The sequence below is a fragment of the Mustelus asterias genome, chromosome 24 (assembly GCF_964213995.1).
Source record: "Mustelus asterias chromosome 24, sMusAst1.hap1.1, whole genome shotgun sequence".
NCBI classification, from domain to species: Eukaryota; Metazoa; Chordata; class Chondrichthyes; order Carcharhiniformes; family Triakidae; genus Mustelus; species Mustelus asterias.
Genome location: NC_135824.1, coordinates 2,563,806 through 2,582,223, shown reverse-complemented (window position 1 = coordinate 2,582,223; position 18,418 = coordinate 2,563,806). Strand labels below are relative to the sequence as shown.

The 18,418-nt window shown below is 45.6% G+C and overlaps 1 protein-coding gene across 2 annotated transcripts in view; it reads left to right on the top strand.

The window, feature by feature from the left end:
* lctlb (lactase-like b) overlaps positions 1–18,418 on the top strand; it is a 36,570-nt gene continuing 18,152 nt past the window's right edge. For both annotated transcript variants that reach the window (XM_078241171.1, XM_078241172.1), the window contains exons 1-5: positions 1–238; positions 2,748–2,908; positions 9,893–9,980; positions 11,416–11,525; positions 13,079–13,207. In XM_078241171.1, the coding sequence (XP_078097297.1) occupies positions 112–238; positions 2,748–2,908; positions 9,893–9,980; positions 11,416–11,525; positions 13,079–13,207 (615 nt within the window). In that variant the 5' untranslated portion in view covers positions 1–111. The remainder of the gene's footprint in view (positions 239–2,747; positions 2,909–9,892; positions 9,981–11,415; positions 11,526–13,078; positions 13,208–18,418) is intronic.

The window sequence follows — 18,418 nt, the reverse complement described above, 5'->3', positions numbered from 1 at the left end:
CTTTTTCCTCCTGCATTCCTCGCAGTTTGTATGATCCTCCTGCCCTCTGTATGCCGACAGGTTGTTGTCTTGGTACAGGTGGGAGAGTGCTAGACTGACACTAAGTGGAGGATGATGCCTCCAACTCTACACGTTGTGTCCCGGGCCTTTCTGCTGCTGCTACCTCTCAGTCTGTCTCAAGAATTCGACTGGACAAAAGACCCTGGCGGATCCTTCTATTACGGAACGTTCCCTCCTGGTAAGCGAAACACCCAAGAAAATGTGGGATGTTTGTTGTGTCTTTATTTACTGCTGTAGCAAGTGCTAAAAAATAGCACCTTTGAGACGTTCAGTTGTGAGATGTCTTTTGTGTTTATAGCATGTCCATTTTCCCAGAATGTCCAGATCTTGTCACTAATCCATCAATTTATGATGCCTTCAAGAATACCTCTTTCACACGAGAACACTATTCTTTCCATTTTAATTATTTTCAGAATAAACTGAGCACTTTTGATACTTTCTGTGTATTGAAGGGATTCGGAACCTTTACCAGTTTAACACTGATTCCCTGCATTGTGGGAGCTGGATTTTGAACATTAGATTATTCTGTGATTTGCAACTATCGAAAGTCTGGTGAATTCTGCAGTAAGCATTCTGTACTGTTACAGAGTTACATTAACCTAGATTTAAAAACAAGACAAGCTCTCAAAATCTTGATTCTCTAAACTAATTTCATGACGTGTTAAAGATTATAAGGAGAACAGCGGAATTTTAGACAAAAGACACTGGTCCATTTAATTCATCTTCCACTGTCCTGGCAGCCACATGACAACAATAATAGTTATTAGTTATTATCAATTACATTGATCGATGTCTATCAATGAGTCTACAAAAGACTCAGACATGAAATAAGGAAAAGCCCCCAGTGACAGAGATTCTTAGGAACAATAGATCCAAAGTCGCCTGTCCCTGACAAGCACACTCCATTCACCACGCATGGTGAGGGTAATTTTGATCCCATGTTCACCATCAGCATCACTGGCAATGTGGGCCAAATCTGCGAGAATCGGGAACTGAGATTCTCACTGGTGAGATCCCCTTTCCCAATTTTCTCCGTCCCTCGCTGGAGAGATGAATACATTTTAATACATTTACTTCTTGTTAAAGGGTCTCCCAGCCACATGATTCCCCCTCACTGAATATTCATAACCCGTCAGCAGTTTAATACAAACAGGCGGCACGGTGGCACAGTGATTAGCACTGCTGCCTCACAGTGCCAGGGACCCATGTTCGATTCCCAGCTTGGGTCACTGTCTGTGTGGAGTCTGCACATTCTCCCAGTGTCTGCGTGGGTTTCCTCCAGGTGCTCCGGTTTCCTCCCACAGTCTAAAGATGTGCGGGTTAGGTTAATTGGCCGTGCTAAATTGCCTTTAGTGTCAGGGGGACTAGCTAGGGTAAGTGCATGGAGATAGGGCCTGGGTGGGATTGTTGTCAGTGCAGGCTCGATGGCCAAATGGCCTCCTTCTGCACTGTAGATTCTATGATTCTATGAATCAGTCAAGGGGAACCTGCCAGGACGCCAAGGTATGTATAGCTGCTGGCAGGAGAGGGACATGCCTGGGCAGTGCCCTGGAACTGTCCCCTGGCACTGACCCAGCACAGATTGTCGTTGCCCCCTGGCAGTGCCAGGGTGGGCCCTCTGGAGAGCCCCATGTGGGGTTTCCCTTACGTGTGTTGGGGGAGGATGTCTTCCTGTGATGGGGGGTTTGCCCTAATCCTCGCAGTTAGGTAGAAGCAAAGATATCCACAACATTTCGAAAGAAATTTTAGATAACCAACTCAATAAGAAAATATTAAAAAACGACAAAGGATAAAGCAAGGAGTGGTTTATAGGGCAGAAAGAGAGGGGGCGGGATATGGAGCACGGAGGTATAGAGCGGGAGAGGGGGTATGGGGAAGGAGCGGGGAGTATGAAGCGGGAGAGGGGGGTATGGAGTGGGAGAGGGGGTATGGAGCGGGAGAGGGGGGTATGGAGCGGGAGAGGGGGGTATGGAGTGGGAGAGGGGGTATGGAGCGGGAGAGGGGGGTATGGAGTGGGAGAGGGGGTATGGAGTGGGAGAGGGGGTATGGAGTGGGAGAGGGGTACGGAGTGGGAGGGGGGTATGGAGGGAGAGGGGGTATGGAGCGGGAGGGAGGGGTATAGAGCGGGAGAGGGAGTATGGGGAAGGAGCGGGGAGTATGGAGCGGGAGAGAGGCGTATGGAGTGGGAGAGGGGGTACGGTGTGGGAGGGAGGTATGGAGGGAGAGGGGGTATGGAGCAGGAGGGAGGGGTATGGAGCGGGAGGTGGGTATGGAGTGGGAATGAAGTGGGAGAGGGGGTACGGAGTGGGAGGGGGGTATGGAGTGGGAGAGGGGATATGGAGTGGGAGAGGGGATTGTGAGGGAATTAATAGTCAGAGGGGGTAAAGTGGGGAAGGGGCGTAAAACTGGTACAAATACTGACTGCACCTCATCTCTGACAACAAGGCTTTTTTTCTAATTGATTTGCTTCCTGGATTGAAGCAGCTATAATTTATAGAAATAATGTTTGAGCTGATTTATAAGTTGTATTTGGGGTGAAAGTTGTGCAGTACATACGTTAACTTTCTGACATGGAACTTTTCAGTTGCTGCCATCTACTTTTAGAATCATTTGGTTTGTAGCTAAATTTCGCTCAGTGTCTCAACAGTGTTGTGAAACACCGAGTTTAACTGTTCCATTGGTTGCAGGTTTCTCCTGGGGTGTGGGGAGTTCTGCTTACCAGACAGAAGGGGCTTGGGATCAAGATGGGAAAGGACTCAGTATCTGGGATGTTTTCACCCGCGTCAAAGGAAAAGTGCACCTGAATGAAACAGGGGATTCATCCTGTGAAAGTTATTATAAATTCAAGGTAAGAACACTTGGGCCAGTGCTTTTTGTGTCTGGGCTGGACACATGCCCAACCTGGAAGTGCATAAAATCTCGTGAGATGATATTGGGAGTGTTTCCTGACATCATCATGCGCGCACAATCCGAAAGACGTGCTAGTTAGGTGTATTGGCTGTGCTAAATTCTCCCTCAGTGTACCCGAACAGGCGCCGGAGTGTGGCGACTAGGGGATTTTCACAGTAACTTCATTGCAGTGTTAATATCACCTACTTGTGACACTAATAAATAAACTTTAAAAAGTGCAATTTCGAGTTTGGTGGGCTGTTTGTGAATTGGATGCACGTCCGCTCACAATTAAAGGGCCAGTTAAGGCCAGTAAAAGTCCAATCGACGATGATTTTTCTGCCCGTTCCATTTGTAGCTTGTCATGCTTGTCCATTAAATTCTTCAGGTGTCCTCCAAGGGCAGGATAAGAGGCCCCCAGAATAGCAGCAGTTTCTCAGTAATAACGCTCAGAGCCGCGTTAGTGTAGCTGTTAGCTTGAGTTTCCTGTTGTTCAGCATTTGAGGTGAGACTTCCAACATTTCAGGACTTCCCTGGAAGGTTTTCCTGAGGATTGGAGAACATTGTGTCATCATTTCCAAGACACTGGCCCTCTGCGTCTGATCCAATGGGGATAGTGTCCCCTGCTGGTGAGATCTCCTCTGAAGAGGAAGCAAAGGGAGAGGAGGTAGGGTCAGCACAGGCAGCGCCCCAGGCAGAGAGCTGGAAGAGGCTCAGTTGATGCAGGGTCAACAGGAGGGATTGCCAAAGACGCCACTACCCAGTGGCTAGAGTGCAGCAACGACCTGCAGATGGCTCAAACCTGGTGCTACAAGAGACTTTTCCTCTCCAGGAACACAGTGACATGTCTCTGCGAAATGAGAGATCCTGCGTGGTGGGGAGGTTACCCCATGCTGGTGATGTTGAAGGTCACACTGACCCTCAATCTCTACGTCTCTGGTTGACATCAGGGCTCAGTGGGGGATTTGTGCTGCTTCTGGCAATTAGTCACACACCATTCCCAGCCTGCTGGACACCCAACTGGAAGACTTGTTACACACTAGACTGGCCTTAATTGTCCACCGAGCATAATTTTGTGTTAACAACAAGATCTCGGGTGCGAGTGGGTTTCACATCCGTGTTTTTTTAAACAATGCTGCCATTTTTGGGAAGGACAACATTGAACCAATAGTATAAGGGTCTGGCATAGAAAATGTTAATGTAGGACTGGGTACAGTATCGCCCTCAGTGTGTGTGAGGTTAATGAGGTTGGCTTGCTAGAGTATGAACTACCTGATGAGTCCTGATTGATGGTTAAATCAGGGAGCCTCATGCTCCCTATTTAAAGCAGGTGAGTCAGACTCCCAGCCTGCATTCAGCAGGGAGCAACTGGCTGTGTACAGATGTATGGTGTAAATAAAGTAACTTGGTGACAGGACTTTCGCCTCCATGGAGTTATTACAGTGTGATGTAAAGAAATACGTGATCTGAGTCTAGAGGGCAGTCTTGTACTGGACAGAGACGTGTGTCGAGGCAAGCATGGAGACAGCTTCTAGCTTAGACTTTATACTGTATATGTACATAGTTAGTAGAGATTAATAAGCATATATTGTTAAACTATACAAGACTCAGAACCTCTTTGTGAGACCCACAAAACTACATACAACATATTACAACAGGGTGCCAATGTAGGATGGACCCCAAAATCCCAAAAGTATGAAAAAGTAAAGGAGCTGCAATGTCACCTGAAGGAAATGAAGGGGCAGAAAGAGATCGCCAGAGTAAAGCTCCAAAGCAAGCCTGGAAGCCGAGACAGAAATAGAACTCCACAATGCAGCAGAAACTCCATTATATTCTGTGGAAGTCCAACATCAATCCCCAAAGAGTCAGAGCAGGAGTCAGCTAAATAAAATCTCAAGTTCTCGGCCAGACTCGGTCAGTTAAAAAAACAGCAAAATCTGGCAATTGACGGCTTCACAACCTGGAAATAGTTCGATTCTGTGGGGAAGACTCCGAACTCTGGCATCACAGACCAGATAATGGTGCACAATTTGCAAACGATTACACTGCTCAATCTGCCATCACTTACAGCTTCCAGAACTGTACCTGCTCCCCAGCACACTCTCAGTCGAACAGCCAAGACAGAAAGTGGGGCCTGCACCATAAGAGCTCTCCTGAGGCAGAATAACAACTTCCCAGCAGCGCTCTTAACCTCCGGGTCAACCCCCACTACAATGTAGCTTAGACCCTTCTGAACTCCTGATGGGCAGAAAACTCCACAAACAAATCCCAATCCTGCTAAACTAATCCCAGGGTCAGCAGCCAAAAATTCCCAAAACATTCAGGCCAGCAAGTGGTCCCACAGGCAGACGCTTGTTCATACAAGGGTAACAGACTCTGGATTAAGGATAGAGGGGGTGTTATTGTCCAGAGAGATGCTGACTAGCCACGGCCATTCCTCGTTAGTATTCCAGAAGATACAGTCAACAGGAACAGGAGGAACCTTCTCCTCACAATTGATGTGATGTATTGGAGAGAAATTGAAAAGGAGAAAATACCACAACAACCACATCCAAATCAACCTCCCCGCTGCAACAGAGCCTGCCATTGCTCCAATCATTGCAAAGACAAGACCTGAAAGAATGATGAAGTCTCCAAATGGCCCAAACTGGTAAGAGCAGAAGCTGGAGGGTGGGGGGGGAGGTAAACAGGAATGGTCTGTAAACACATTGGATAAAGACTTGGGGGAGGTCTGGGATAAGGGTCTGGCATGGAAAGGATTAATGTGGGACTGGGTACAGTACCGCCCACAGTGTGATGTAAAGAAACATGTGACCTGAATCTGAGGGCAGTCTCGTACTGGACAGAGACAGTGTAGAGGGAAGCATGAAGACAGCTCCTAGTTTAGACCTCACATTCTCTAAATGTATAGTCACTAGTAGTTAATAAACATTTGCTGTTAAACTGAAAAAGGACTCAGAACCTCTTCATGAGATCTACTGAACTACACAGCATCTTACAACTATCGCCAACACAAGGTGGGGGTACAAGAAAGCAGCTCCCCCTGTTCTACACTAACAATATGTGTAAACTGCAGCCACTGTCGAGCATTCCCCAGTTTGGAATTCCAAACTCCACAGCATCCATTCTTAACTCCATTTGGAGTCGAATCAAGGTTACCCTAAACAGATACAGAACATCGGATTATTTTCTTTACTTTTGTGGTGTGAGTTTCACCCACGAAGCTGTGCTTTTTACTCTCCCTCACCTTGAGGATATTAAAAGTCAAAGCATCATAGTATTTTACAGCACAGAGAGGCCCTTCAGCCCATCATGTCTATGCCAACCATCAAGCACCTATCTATTCTACTCCCATTTTCCAGCACTTAGTCTGTAGCTTTGTATGCTGTGGCTTTTCAAGTGCTCATCTAAATCCTTCCTAAATGTTTGAGTGTTCCACATCTCCCACCCTTTCAGGCAGCGAGTTCCAGATTCCCACCACCCTCTGGGTGAAAAGGTTTTTTTTCACAAATTGCCTCCTGCATGGACTGGGTGTCTGTCAGAATGGGTCAGATATATTCCCCTCTCTTATGGACATGAGTTAACCAGTTGGAATTTTGCAACAACCCGGGGCTATCATGGTTCATCCCACAGATTACTTTACCAGACTTGTTGAATTCAGTTTCCTAATGAACCATATTGGGATTTGTATTAACAACAGTCTGACTGAGAGGCCAGCACCATTTCGACTGAACCACTTTAACCTGTAAACACAGCTATCATTTTTATAGTGGTGATAACCAGGATACACCATAGATGACCTGGAATGCCTGGGAGGGTGGTAGAAGTGGGTTGCCTCACATCCTTTAAAAAGTATGGAGCCAGATGAGATGGGTGAGGTCCTTAACGAGTACTTTGCATCAATATTCACAAAGGAGAAGAATGTGGTGGATGGTGAGTGTAGAAAGGAGGATGTTGACATTCTAGGACATGTTGAGATAAAAAGGGAGGAGGTATTGGAGGTTTTAGAAAACGTTAAGGTGGACAAGTCCCCAGGGCCAGATAGGGTCTATCCCAGAATACTGAGAGAGGCGAGGGAAGAAATTGCTGAGGCCTTGGCCAAAAATCTTTGTATCCTCTTTAGCCACGGACGAGGTTCCAGAGGATTGGAGAGTAGCTAACATTGTTCCTCTGTTTAAGAATAGCAGAAGAGACAATCAGGAAATTACCGGCCTGTGAGCCTTACATCAGTGCTGGGGAAATTATTGGAGAAGATTCTTAGGGACAGGATGTACTTACATCTGGAAGAGAATAGGCTTATTAGTGATAGGCAGCATGGTTTTGTGAAGGGAAGGTCGTGTCTCACAAACTTGATGGAGTTCTTTGAGGAAGTGACAAGAAACATTGAGCAGGACAGGGCAGTGGATGTTGTATACATGGACTTTAGTAAAGTCTTCGATAAGGTTCCTCGTGGCAGGCTGATACAGAAGGTGAAGTCATATGGGATCCGAGGTGAGCTGGTAAGATGGATACAAAACTGGCTTGGGCATAGAAAGCAGAGAGTAGCAGTGGAAGGGTACTTATCTAACTGGAGGTCTGTGACAAGCAGTGTTCCACAAGGATCAGTGCTGGGGCCTCTGTTGTTTGGAATATATATAAATGATTTGGAGGAAAATGTGTAAGTAGTCTGATTTGCAGATGATAATAAAAATTGGGGGAGTAGTGGATAGTGAGGAGGATTGTCAGAGGATACAGCAGGATATTACGGATTGAGTCCGTAATTAAGAAAGCAAATGTAATGTTGTCATTTATCTCAAGAGGCTTGGAATACAAAAGCAGGGATGTACTTCTGAGGCTTTATAAAGCACTGGTTAGGCCCCATTTGGAGTACTGTGAGCAATTTTGGGCCCCACACCTCAGGAAGGACATACTGGCACTGGAGCGGGTCCAGCGGAGATTCACACGGATGATCCCAGGAATGGTAGGCCTGACATACGATGAACGTCTGAGGATCGTGGGATTATATTCATTGGAGTTTAGGAGGTTGAGGGGAGATCTGATAGTAACTTACAAGATAATGAACGGCTTAGATAGGATGGACGTAGGGAAGTTGTTTCCATTAACAGGGGAGACTAGGACGCGGGGGCACAGCCTTAGAATAAAAGGGAGTCACTTTAGAACAGAGATGAGGAGAAATTTCTTCAGCCAGAGAGTGGTGGGTCTGTGGAATTCATTGCCACAGAGGGCTGTGGAGGCCGAGACGTTGAGCGTCTTCAAGACAGAAATTGATAAATTCTTGATTTCTCGAGGAATTAAGGGCTATGGGGAGAGAGCGGGTAAATGGAGTTGAAATCAACCATGATTGAATGGTGGAGTGGACTCGATGGGCCGAATGGCCTTACTTCCGCTCCTATGTCTTATGGTCTTATGATATAAATCGGCTGGAGACCTGGGCTGAAAGATGGAAGATAGGATTTAACCCAGACAAATGTGAGGTGATGTGATTTGGAAGATCCATTGCAGAAGGAAAGTATACAGTAAACGGTAGAGCCCTTAGAAATATTAGCATACAGAGGGTTCGAGGCGTGTAGATCCACAGTTCCCTGAAGGTGGCAACTAGGGTGGACAAGGTGGTCACGAAGGCGTATGGCATGCTGGCCTTCATCAGTCGGGGCGTTGAGTATAGGAATTGGAAAATCATGTTGCAGCTGTATAAGACTTTGGTTAGGCCGCATTTGGAGTATTGCATACAATTCTGATCACCATATTACCAGAAGGATGTTGATGCATTGGAAAGGGTGCAGAAGAGATTTACCAGGATGTTGCCTGGTTTGGAGGATATGGACTATGAAGAAAGGATGAACAAACTTGGATTGTTTTCTTTGGAGCATCGGAGGATGAGGGGGGACCGGATAGAGGTTTACAAGATTATGTCAGGCTTGGATAGGGTGGATAGTCAGAGTCCGTTTACCAGGGTGGAAGGGTCAGTTACTCGGGGGCATAGGTTGAGAGTGAGAGGGGGAGAGTTTAAAAGAGATGTAAGCGGTAAGATTTTTACAGGTGGTGAATGCGCTGCTGGAGGAGGTGGTGGAAGCAGATTCTATAACAACGTTCAAGAAGCATCTGGATAGATACATGAATCGGCAGGGAATAGAGGGATATGTAGAGGCAAGAAAATATTAGATTAAAGAGGCACGGTGGCACAATGGTTCGCACTACTGCCTCACAGCGCCAGGGACCCGGGTTCAATTCTGGCTTGGGTCACTCTCTGCAGAGTCTGCACATTCTCCCTGTGTCTGCGTGGGTTTCCTCCCACAGCCTGAAAAACGTGCTGGTTCAGTGCATTGTCCATGCTAAATTCTCCGTCAGTGTACCCGAACAGGCGCCGGAGTGTGGCAACTAGGGGATTTTCATAGTAACTTCATTGCAGTGTTAATGTAAGCCTACTTGTGACAATAAATAAATAAACTAAAAGCTAGAGAGGCATCTGTGTCAGCACAGACTTGGTGGGCCGGAGGGCCTGTTCCTGTGCTGTACTGTTCTTTGTTCTTTGTATCTGGATGAACAGTTGGCATATCGTAACTTTCACGGCTATGGGCCAAGTGCAGGAAGATGGGATGAGGAAGGAGTTCAGGTGTTTCTAATGTGTTGGTGTGGACTTGATGGGCTGAAGGGCCTCTTCTGCGCTGTATGGCTTTATGATTCTATGATCAAATATTTTTTGGCTGAGTTCAAATCTAAGGCCTAGAGGTGAAAGAATTGTTTACGTCACTCGCACCTTATCCTTGCCCCTGTTGGAAAGGGTTTTGTTCCTTTTGAGCTTTGAGGAGAGACGGTGTCTGAAACAGGAATCTTTCTTTTTCTCTCTGCTTGCTACCTGGTTTTGACTCGATGTTTTCTCTGCTGTTTGAATCAATGGTCCCTCATGTGTGCAAGGCATGGTTAATACTGGCTTCTCTTACAGGAGGATATTGTCCTGTTGAAGGAGTTGAAAGTCAATCATTATCGTTTCTCTATCTCCTGGCCTCGAATCATACCCACAGGAATCAAAGGTAACAGCTCTGGTGTTGTTATATTTTTGATCATTGCTGCCTCAGCCGGGGCTTTGGTCAAATCTTTGCAAAATGCCAACTTCCTTCTATTAATTGAGGTTAAGGAATGGAGAAAGCAACTTGCAACACTGCTGCCAGCAAGATATAAAACTAAGCCAAATTTAATCTAGGGTCCAACTCCAGGAGCCACAGATTGCAGCTGAGCTGGTAGAAGCAGGTGGCACGGTGGCACAGTGGTTAGCACTGCTGCCTCACAGCGCCAGGGACCCAGGTTCGATTCCTGGCTAGGGTCACTGTCTGTGTGGAGTTTGCACGTTCTCCCCGTGTCTGCGTGGGTTTCCTCCAGGTGCTCCGGTTTCCTCCCACAGTCCAAAGACTTGCTGGTTAGCTGGATTGACCATGCTAAATTGCCCCTTAGTGTCGGGAGGACTAGCTAGGATAAATGGTTGTGGGGATGGGCCCTGGGTGGGATTGTGGTCGGTGTAGACTCAATGGGCCGAATGGCCTCCTTCTGCACTGTAGGGATTCTATGATTCTAAGCTGGAGGGGATGTCGACTAGGGATTAGTGTCTGCTGAGCAAGAGTAGAGAAAGTACTTGGGCATAATGCATTTTTATTTTCTATTAACAAGAAATAAAAAGGGATCTTGTTGACATGTCTTTTTGGCACATTTGGGATTTGGAATCTTTCTTAACATTCTCCACACAGCCAAAGGTTAGCATCAGTCACTCTGTAAGTGAAAAACAAGGTAGGCACCCGCCCCCAACAGACCATCCTTCAGGCGTGAGAGCGTGGCTGCCTCTTCCATAGGCTACTGTCTTTCTACTGAGAAGAGATGGCACACTTACTGTAATGTGCAGGTTACTTGTGATGCTGCAGTCCTATCTGAACCTGCTTACTGAACTCTGAAACGGTCAATCACTGTGCCCCCAGATGGTTTCAAGTCTTCCTGCCAATGAGATTCTACCCTAGTGTGAAGGGAAAAATCCACAGCTGAGCACTGACTCCCAGTTTTGCCCTCACACAGGAATAATGAGGCATCTCTGTATACGTGTGGGAGGAGATTGCCACCAGGTGAAACTGTATATACAGCACAGGAATCTTGGAGGAAGAATATAAAATGGGGAGGCTGGTGGAGAAAATCTTGATGTGGAGATGCCGGCATTGGACTGGGGTAAACACAGTAAGAAGTCTCACAACACCAAGTTAAAGTCCAACAGGTTTATTTGGTAGCACAAGCCACAAGCTTTCGGAGAGCTGCCCCTTCAAGGGACAGCTCTCCGAAAGCTTGTGGCTTGTGCTACCAAATAAATCTGTTGGACTTTAACCTAGTGTTGTGAGACTTCTTACTGAGAAAATCTTTAACATTATCAAATAACATTGTTTCCTTTTTAAGTCATAGTCTGTCTGTTTCTCACCTCTCCGTATTATACAGCTGAGCGCATCAATGACAAAGGAATCATGCATTATAATGAGCTAATTAACACCCTCCTGGAGAGCAAGATCCAGCCCATAGTGACCCTGTACCATGGCGATCTGCCTCAGGTATGTGAAAGTGTTTGAACACCGTTTGGAAGGTGCTAACATCCGTGGGAGTATCAAAAATTGCAGAGGTTCAAGGAGAAGGCACAACATCACCCCAGGGGCTAGACAGGGCCAGTAAGTGGCAGAATTACACATCCCAAAATGAATAAAAAAGCCCAGAGCTACACCCGAACACTAAACACTGACAATCCCTACAAATACTAAATATTTTTATGGTTTTTATTCAAGTCTTTTTCCTCTCTTGATCATTTGATTTGATTTGATTTATTATTGTCACATGTATTAACATACAGTGAAAAGTATTGTTTCTTGCGTGCTATACAAACAAAGCATACCATTCATAGAGAAGGAGAGAGTGCAGAATGTAGTGTTACAGTCATAGCTAGGGTGTAGAGAAAGATCAACTTAACGCAAGGTAAGTCCATTCAAAAGTCTGACAGCAGCAGGGGAGAAGCTGTTCTTGAATCGGTCGGTATGTGACCTCAGACTTTTGTGTCCTTTTCCCGATGGAAGGAGGTGAACAATGGAGAGTTTGAGTTCTGTGAACACAGGACATGCCCCACCAATGTGGCCATCTTCCATGGAGTTTTTTCAACTCTTCCAAAGGATCTGTCTTTTTATTGAGAAGAATCAGTGTTACTTTATTTGTGATCTGCTATATTCCATGAAGTAGATCACTCACTATGTTCCCAGCAGATTGTAAACCTCCCTGACATTGTGAAGTTACAATCCACAGCTCAGTGCTGACCCCAAGCTGTTCCTGACCCCACACTCTCAATGGCTGATACAAGACCATAGGATATAGCAGCAGAATTAGGCCATTCGGCCCATCGAGACTGCTCCACCATTCAATCAAGTTTTTCAACCTCATTCTCCTTTTTCCCTGTAACCATTGATCCCCTTACCAATCAATAACCTACCTATCTCTGTCTTGAATGCACTCAATGACCTGGCCTCCACAGCCTTCTGTGGCAATGAATTCCATAGATTCACCACCCTGAAGAAATTCATCCTCATCAGTTCTAAAGAGTCCTTTACTCTGAGGCTATGCCCTCAGATCCTTGCCTCTCCTACTCATGGAAACATCTTCCCTACGTCCACTCTATCCAGGGCTTTCAGTATTTTGTAAGTTTCAATGTGAACCCCCTCCATCGAGTACAGACCCAGAGTCCAGCGTTACCCTTACATGGGATCCCAGTAAAATTAATGGAGATTCCAATTCGTCCCAATCATATCCTCACCGGAACTCTTTCCAAGTCTGAACACTGAGGTCAATGGTAACACTCTGACCACCTCCACTCATCCCCTCCCCCCACAGTCTGAGCTCACACTGCAGATTAAAGCTCCCCAGTTCCAGGGTCCTGCCAAGATCTAAGTTTAGTTTTGGTGACCAGGAGGCTCATGTTATTGGAAGTTTTATTTGTTGCTATGCAAGCTTGGGAGAGGTTGTTAAACTCTACATAGGAAGGAACAGACATGATGAGTCAAATGGCCTTTTAACATTGAATGCTCTTCCTGAAACTGACTACAATCTATCATCATTATTATTTTAGGTGTTGCAGGATCGATATGGAGGCTGGCAGAACAACAGTCTGGTCAACTTCTTCAATGATTATGCCAACCTGTGTTTTGAGAAGTTTGGTGATCGGGTGAAACACTGGATTACTTTCAATAATCCTTGGGTATGTTCCAGTTGGGATTGGGTTTAATGGATATTAAATATTCCACTTTTAAATATTTTAGTTAACTTATTATAGGAATCATGGATTGAGATTTATATCTGTGTCCACGGTACTCTGGAGATGACCAATTTAGTATTACATATCCCATCTTAGGTACAGGAACCACTCAATTCTTGGGTTTCTAAAGATAACATGATTTCAGTTTATATAGCAAAGTAAAGATAGATATTTATATTGTTTAAGTCTATCTCTTGCAATCTTCTTCCAATTACAGTATATTTTTTGAAACTAATCTCTGAACTGAACCATGAACCAATCTAACATTACTCTGAAGAGTCACAAGGACTCGAAATGTTAACTCTGTTTCACTCTCCACAGACGCTGCCAGACCTGCTGAGTTTATCCAGCATTTTCTGTTTTTATTTCGAATGTTATTGTGTTCAGCCTTCCTGCTTTGGTTTCTGCATTTAAAAAGACAAACTTAGAATTAAATTCCTGGTAAGGAGCTCCCCCTTTAGTTGGTCAAGATTAAAAACAGCCAAGGCCTTAGGGAGAAATCTAATTTTCTCCCTGATTTATCCTGCACACCCCAACTCAAATCACAAGAAGCATTTAATTCTGGCCTTTCCAAGGTGGGTGAGAACTGAAAGCAACATTTCACTGTCACAATACTAGCGAGGTGAAGTTTAACATAGAAACACAGAGTGTTTGCTTTATGGATTACAGTAGGCAGTTACAGCTTTTAAAAAATATAATAAAATGTTTATTGAGGCCTTGAAACTTTTACCATCGTTGGAACAGCTACTTCGTTAGCTGTTAGCTGCCCCAAATAGGGTGGCACAGAGGTTAGCACAGTGGTTAGCACTGCTGCCTCACAGCGCCAGGGACCCAGGTTCGATTCCCGGCTTGGGTCACTATCTGTGCGAGTCTGCACTTTCTCCCCGTGTCTGTGTGGGTTTCCTGCGGTTGCTCTGGTTTCCTCCCACAGTCCGAAAGGCGTGCTGGTTAGGTGCACTAGCCTTGCTAAATTCTGTCTCAGTGTACTCGGACAGATGCCGGAGTGTGGCGACTAGTGAATTTTCACGGTAACTTCATTGCAGTGTTAATGTAAGCCTACTTGTGACTAATAAATAAACTTTAATGGTGGATCTCCCATAGTGCACTTCCCGTTGTATATAAACCTAGACTAGTGGTGTACCGCAGGGCTCTGTATTGGGACCTCTGCTGTTTGTGATTTATATAAATGATCTGGAAGAAGGAGTAACTGGGGTGATCAGTAAGTTTGCGGACGACACAAAACTGGCAGGACTTGCAGATAGTGAGGAGCATTGTCAGAGGCTACAGAAGGATATAGATAGGCTGGAAATTTGGGCAAGGAAATGGCAGATGGAGTTCAATCCTGATAAATGCGAAGTGATGCATTTTGGTGGGAATAATGTAGGGAGGAGCTACACGATAAATGGAAGAACCATAAAGGGTGTAGAGACGCAGAGGGACCTGGGTGTGCAAGTCCACAGATCTTTGAAGGTGACGTCACAGGTGGAGAAGGTGGTGAAGAAGGCATATGGCATGCTTGCCTTTATAGGACGGGGCATAGAGTATAAGAGTTGGGGTCTGATGTTGCAGATGTATAGAACGTTGGTTCGGCCGCATTTGGAATACTGCGTCCAGTTCTGGTCGCCACACTACCAGAAGGACGTGGAGGCTTTGGAGAGAGTACAGAGGAGGTTTACCAGGATGTTGCCTGGTATGGAGGGGCTTGGTTGTGAGGAGAGATTGGGGAAACTGGGGTTGTTCTCCTTGGAAAGACGGAGGATGAGGGGAGACTTAATAGAGGTGTATAAAATTATGAAAGGCATAGATAGGGTGAACGGTGGGAAGCTTTTCCCCGGGTCGGTGGTGACGTTCACGAGGGGTCATAGGTTCAAGGTGAAGGGGGGGAGGTTTAACACAGATATCAGAAGGACATATTTTACACAGAGGGTCATGGGGGCCTGGAATGTGTTGCCGGGCAAGGTGGTGGAGGCGGACACACTGGGAACGTTTAAGACTTATCTAGACAGCCATATGAACGGAGTGGGAATGGAGGGATACAAAAGAGTGGTCTAGTCTGGACCAGGGAGCGGCGCGGGCTAATTGTTCCTTGTTTCTCGTTTCAAGGCTTCATTCTATGATCATCTTGCTGGTGCCAGTACAGAGCGAGACTGCGGATAGTTGGGAACCTGTCTCGGGGGCAGGGAATTCATATGGTGTTTGTGGAAGTGGAAATGACTAGGGTTGGGAAGCATTTCCCGATCAGGGCCATTGTGATCTCCTGGACTCGTTTCGATCGCCTCAGGGGGTCGGAGAGGAATTTCCCAGATTTTTTTTCCCCATATTGGCCCTGGGGTTTTTCACTCTGGGTTTTCGCCTCTCCCTGGAGATCACATGGTCTGGAATGGGGGGGTGGGGGTGAGTTAATAGGTTGTAATGAACAAAGCATCGTAGCTGTGAGGGACAGCTCGGTGGATAGGATATTGGTATGTAGATAGGCTGGAAAATTGGGCGGGGATCCTGGATTCAGGATTCAATCCTGGACCGGGGAGCGGCGCGGGCTTGGAGGGCCGAAGGGCCTGTTCCTGTGCTGTATTGTTCTTTGTTCTTTGTAAGTTTGTCAATAAATTGGTTCAGAGCTTCCCCTGTTAAAGAATGGCTCTTATTTGATTAACCTTTTATCAGATTCTTTATTCAGTCAGGTTTCAACCACTGGTCAACGTCTCAGGATGACTAAAACTTGGAACCAGAGTGAAGTTTGACAACACCATTGTCAACATGTCCAACAGTATTCCCATCTCAGATAGTGAAAAGGCTTTCTATTTATACTGTGCCTTGAATCACAGTATCATCTCAAAGTGCTTCAGAATGCATGAACTGAGAAGCAGTGACACTGCCATGTAGACAAACATGGCAGCCATTTTCCACACAGCAAGGCTATGGGCCAAGTGCTGGTAAATGGGATTAGGTGGGAGGTCAGGTGTTTCTCACGTGTCGGTGCAGACTCGAGGGGCCAAAGGGTCTCGTCTGCGTTATATGATTCTCTGAACGCCCCCACTAAAAATTAAAGACTTCAATCTATTCTCTTAAATATTACCTCCAAGTAAAATATTTAAAGAGTTTTGGAAATTGTTTCGAAATGAAGATTAATTGTGATTGCTTGAGGCCAAAACCTTTTTCTAATTTTACTTTTAAATGGTTTCTTCAGTTAAAGCTGATCTAACACTGCGGTTTGTGGTTTGTCCATTGTGTGGTAATTGAGGGTGTAGATAATAAGGAATTACATGAAAATACAATTGAAAAATCAAAGAGTTTATTGATTCTTACGTGAACTGTTTGGGTGAATAGATGAAGTCCTTGGCTCAGTAACAACGATTCATCCTCTATATTGGACAGTCCTGATCACAGTCTGTGGGTTCTTGTCTTACACTGGTACATACTGATTTTATCCTGTGTGAATTCTGTCCTCTGGCAGGTTTAGAAAGGCTTCTTCCTGGCACTGTTGTCGGTGGATAAATTCTAGGTCAAAGCACTGAGAACCATTAAAGCTGGCAGATTGAGATATCTGCACATTAACAGGAACACAAGTACTATTTACTATTTTAATCTGAGGCGTGTGATGTGCACTTTAGTAGCCATGGAGACAAACACCTTGGACACTCTAATTATCTATGATCTGTGATGTAACTTCTACTTTTGGCACATACACTCTGCATGGTGCTAGATGATGGTGGGAACTCAAGGATGCTTCTGCCACATCATCAGAGAGGGTCTTGACTCCAAACGTTGCAGACAGATCTAGTTTCTCATTCTTCCATAGTTAAAACTGGACTGGAACAGCCAGAATGTTTCTCATAGTTTGGGAGACAGCACAGCTAACCTATCCTGAGTAGGTCAGGACACAAAGTTTAGACTTGTTCTGCTTCCAGATAAGTGGGAATAATATCTAGAATAGTTAGATTACTTCTGTCATTCTCCAGTTGAAGACAGGCAGATATCTTGCTTAGGATATTCCTGATTTGCTGATAAGAGATATGCACCAATTATCCTATTCCTATTTTAGGGAATTCCTGTTTTACTTCCCCTGATTTCCACTTGCCCTTTCCGCCAACAAACCCACTGAATGGAAGTTGGGAAGTCTGTGTTTGAGAAGAGTCCTGGTTCTAGCCTTTATCCTTCAAGGAGAGACACTGCGTAGTGGTATTGTCGCTGGACTAGTAATCCCAGGGTAATGCTCTGGGGACCCGGGTTTGAATCTCACCACAGCAGATGATGGACTTTAAACCTTAATAGAACATCAAAAAATGAAAGTCTAATGATGACAAGTGATTGTTGTAAAAACTCATCTGGTTCCCTAATGTCCTTTAGGGAAGAAAATCTGCCGGTCTGGCCTACATGTGACTCACAGCAATGTGATTGACTCTTAAATGTTCTCTGAAATGGCCCAGCAGCCGCACAGTTGTATTCAAACATTACAAAGAAAACACAAAGGAATGAAACTGGACGGACCACCTGGCATTGACCAGGCACTGGAAACGATTACAGCAAACCGAGTCCTGTCGACCCTGCAAAGTCCTTCTTACTAGCATCTGGGGGCTAGTGCCAAAATTGGGAGAGCTGTCTCACAGACTAGTCAAGCAACAGCCTGAAATCTTACTCACAGAATCATACCTTACAGATAACACCCCAAACACCACATTCACCATCCCTGGGTATGTCTTGCCCCATCGGCAGGACAGAGCCAGCAGAGGTGGCAGCACAGTGGTATACAGTCAACTCTAGACTCCATATAGTCTCATGGCATCCGGTCAAACTCCTGCTGATTAATCACTTTGAACACCTTTTGGAGGAGGCACTGAGGATGCAGAATTACTTTGGATGTGGGGCTTCAATGTCCATCCTGCTGCATTCGCTCCCTCCACCACTGAAGAACATTGGCAGCAGTGTGTAGCATGTACAAGATGCACTGCAGGAACTCACCAACAGCACCTTCCAAATACATGACCACCACCATCTAGAAGGACAAGGGCAGCAGATACCTGGGAGCACCACCACCTGGGGGTTCTGCTCCAAGTCACTCACCATCCTGACATGGAAATATATCACCCTTCCTTCACTGTCGCTGGGTCAGAATCCTGGAATTCCCTCCCTAACAGCGCTATGGGTGTGCCTACATGT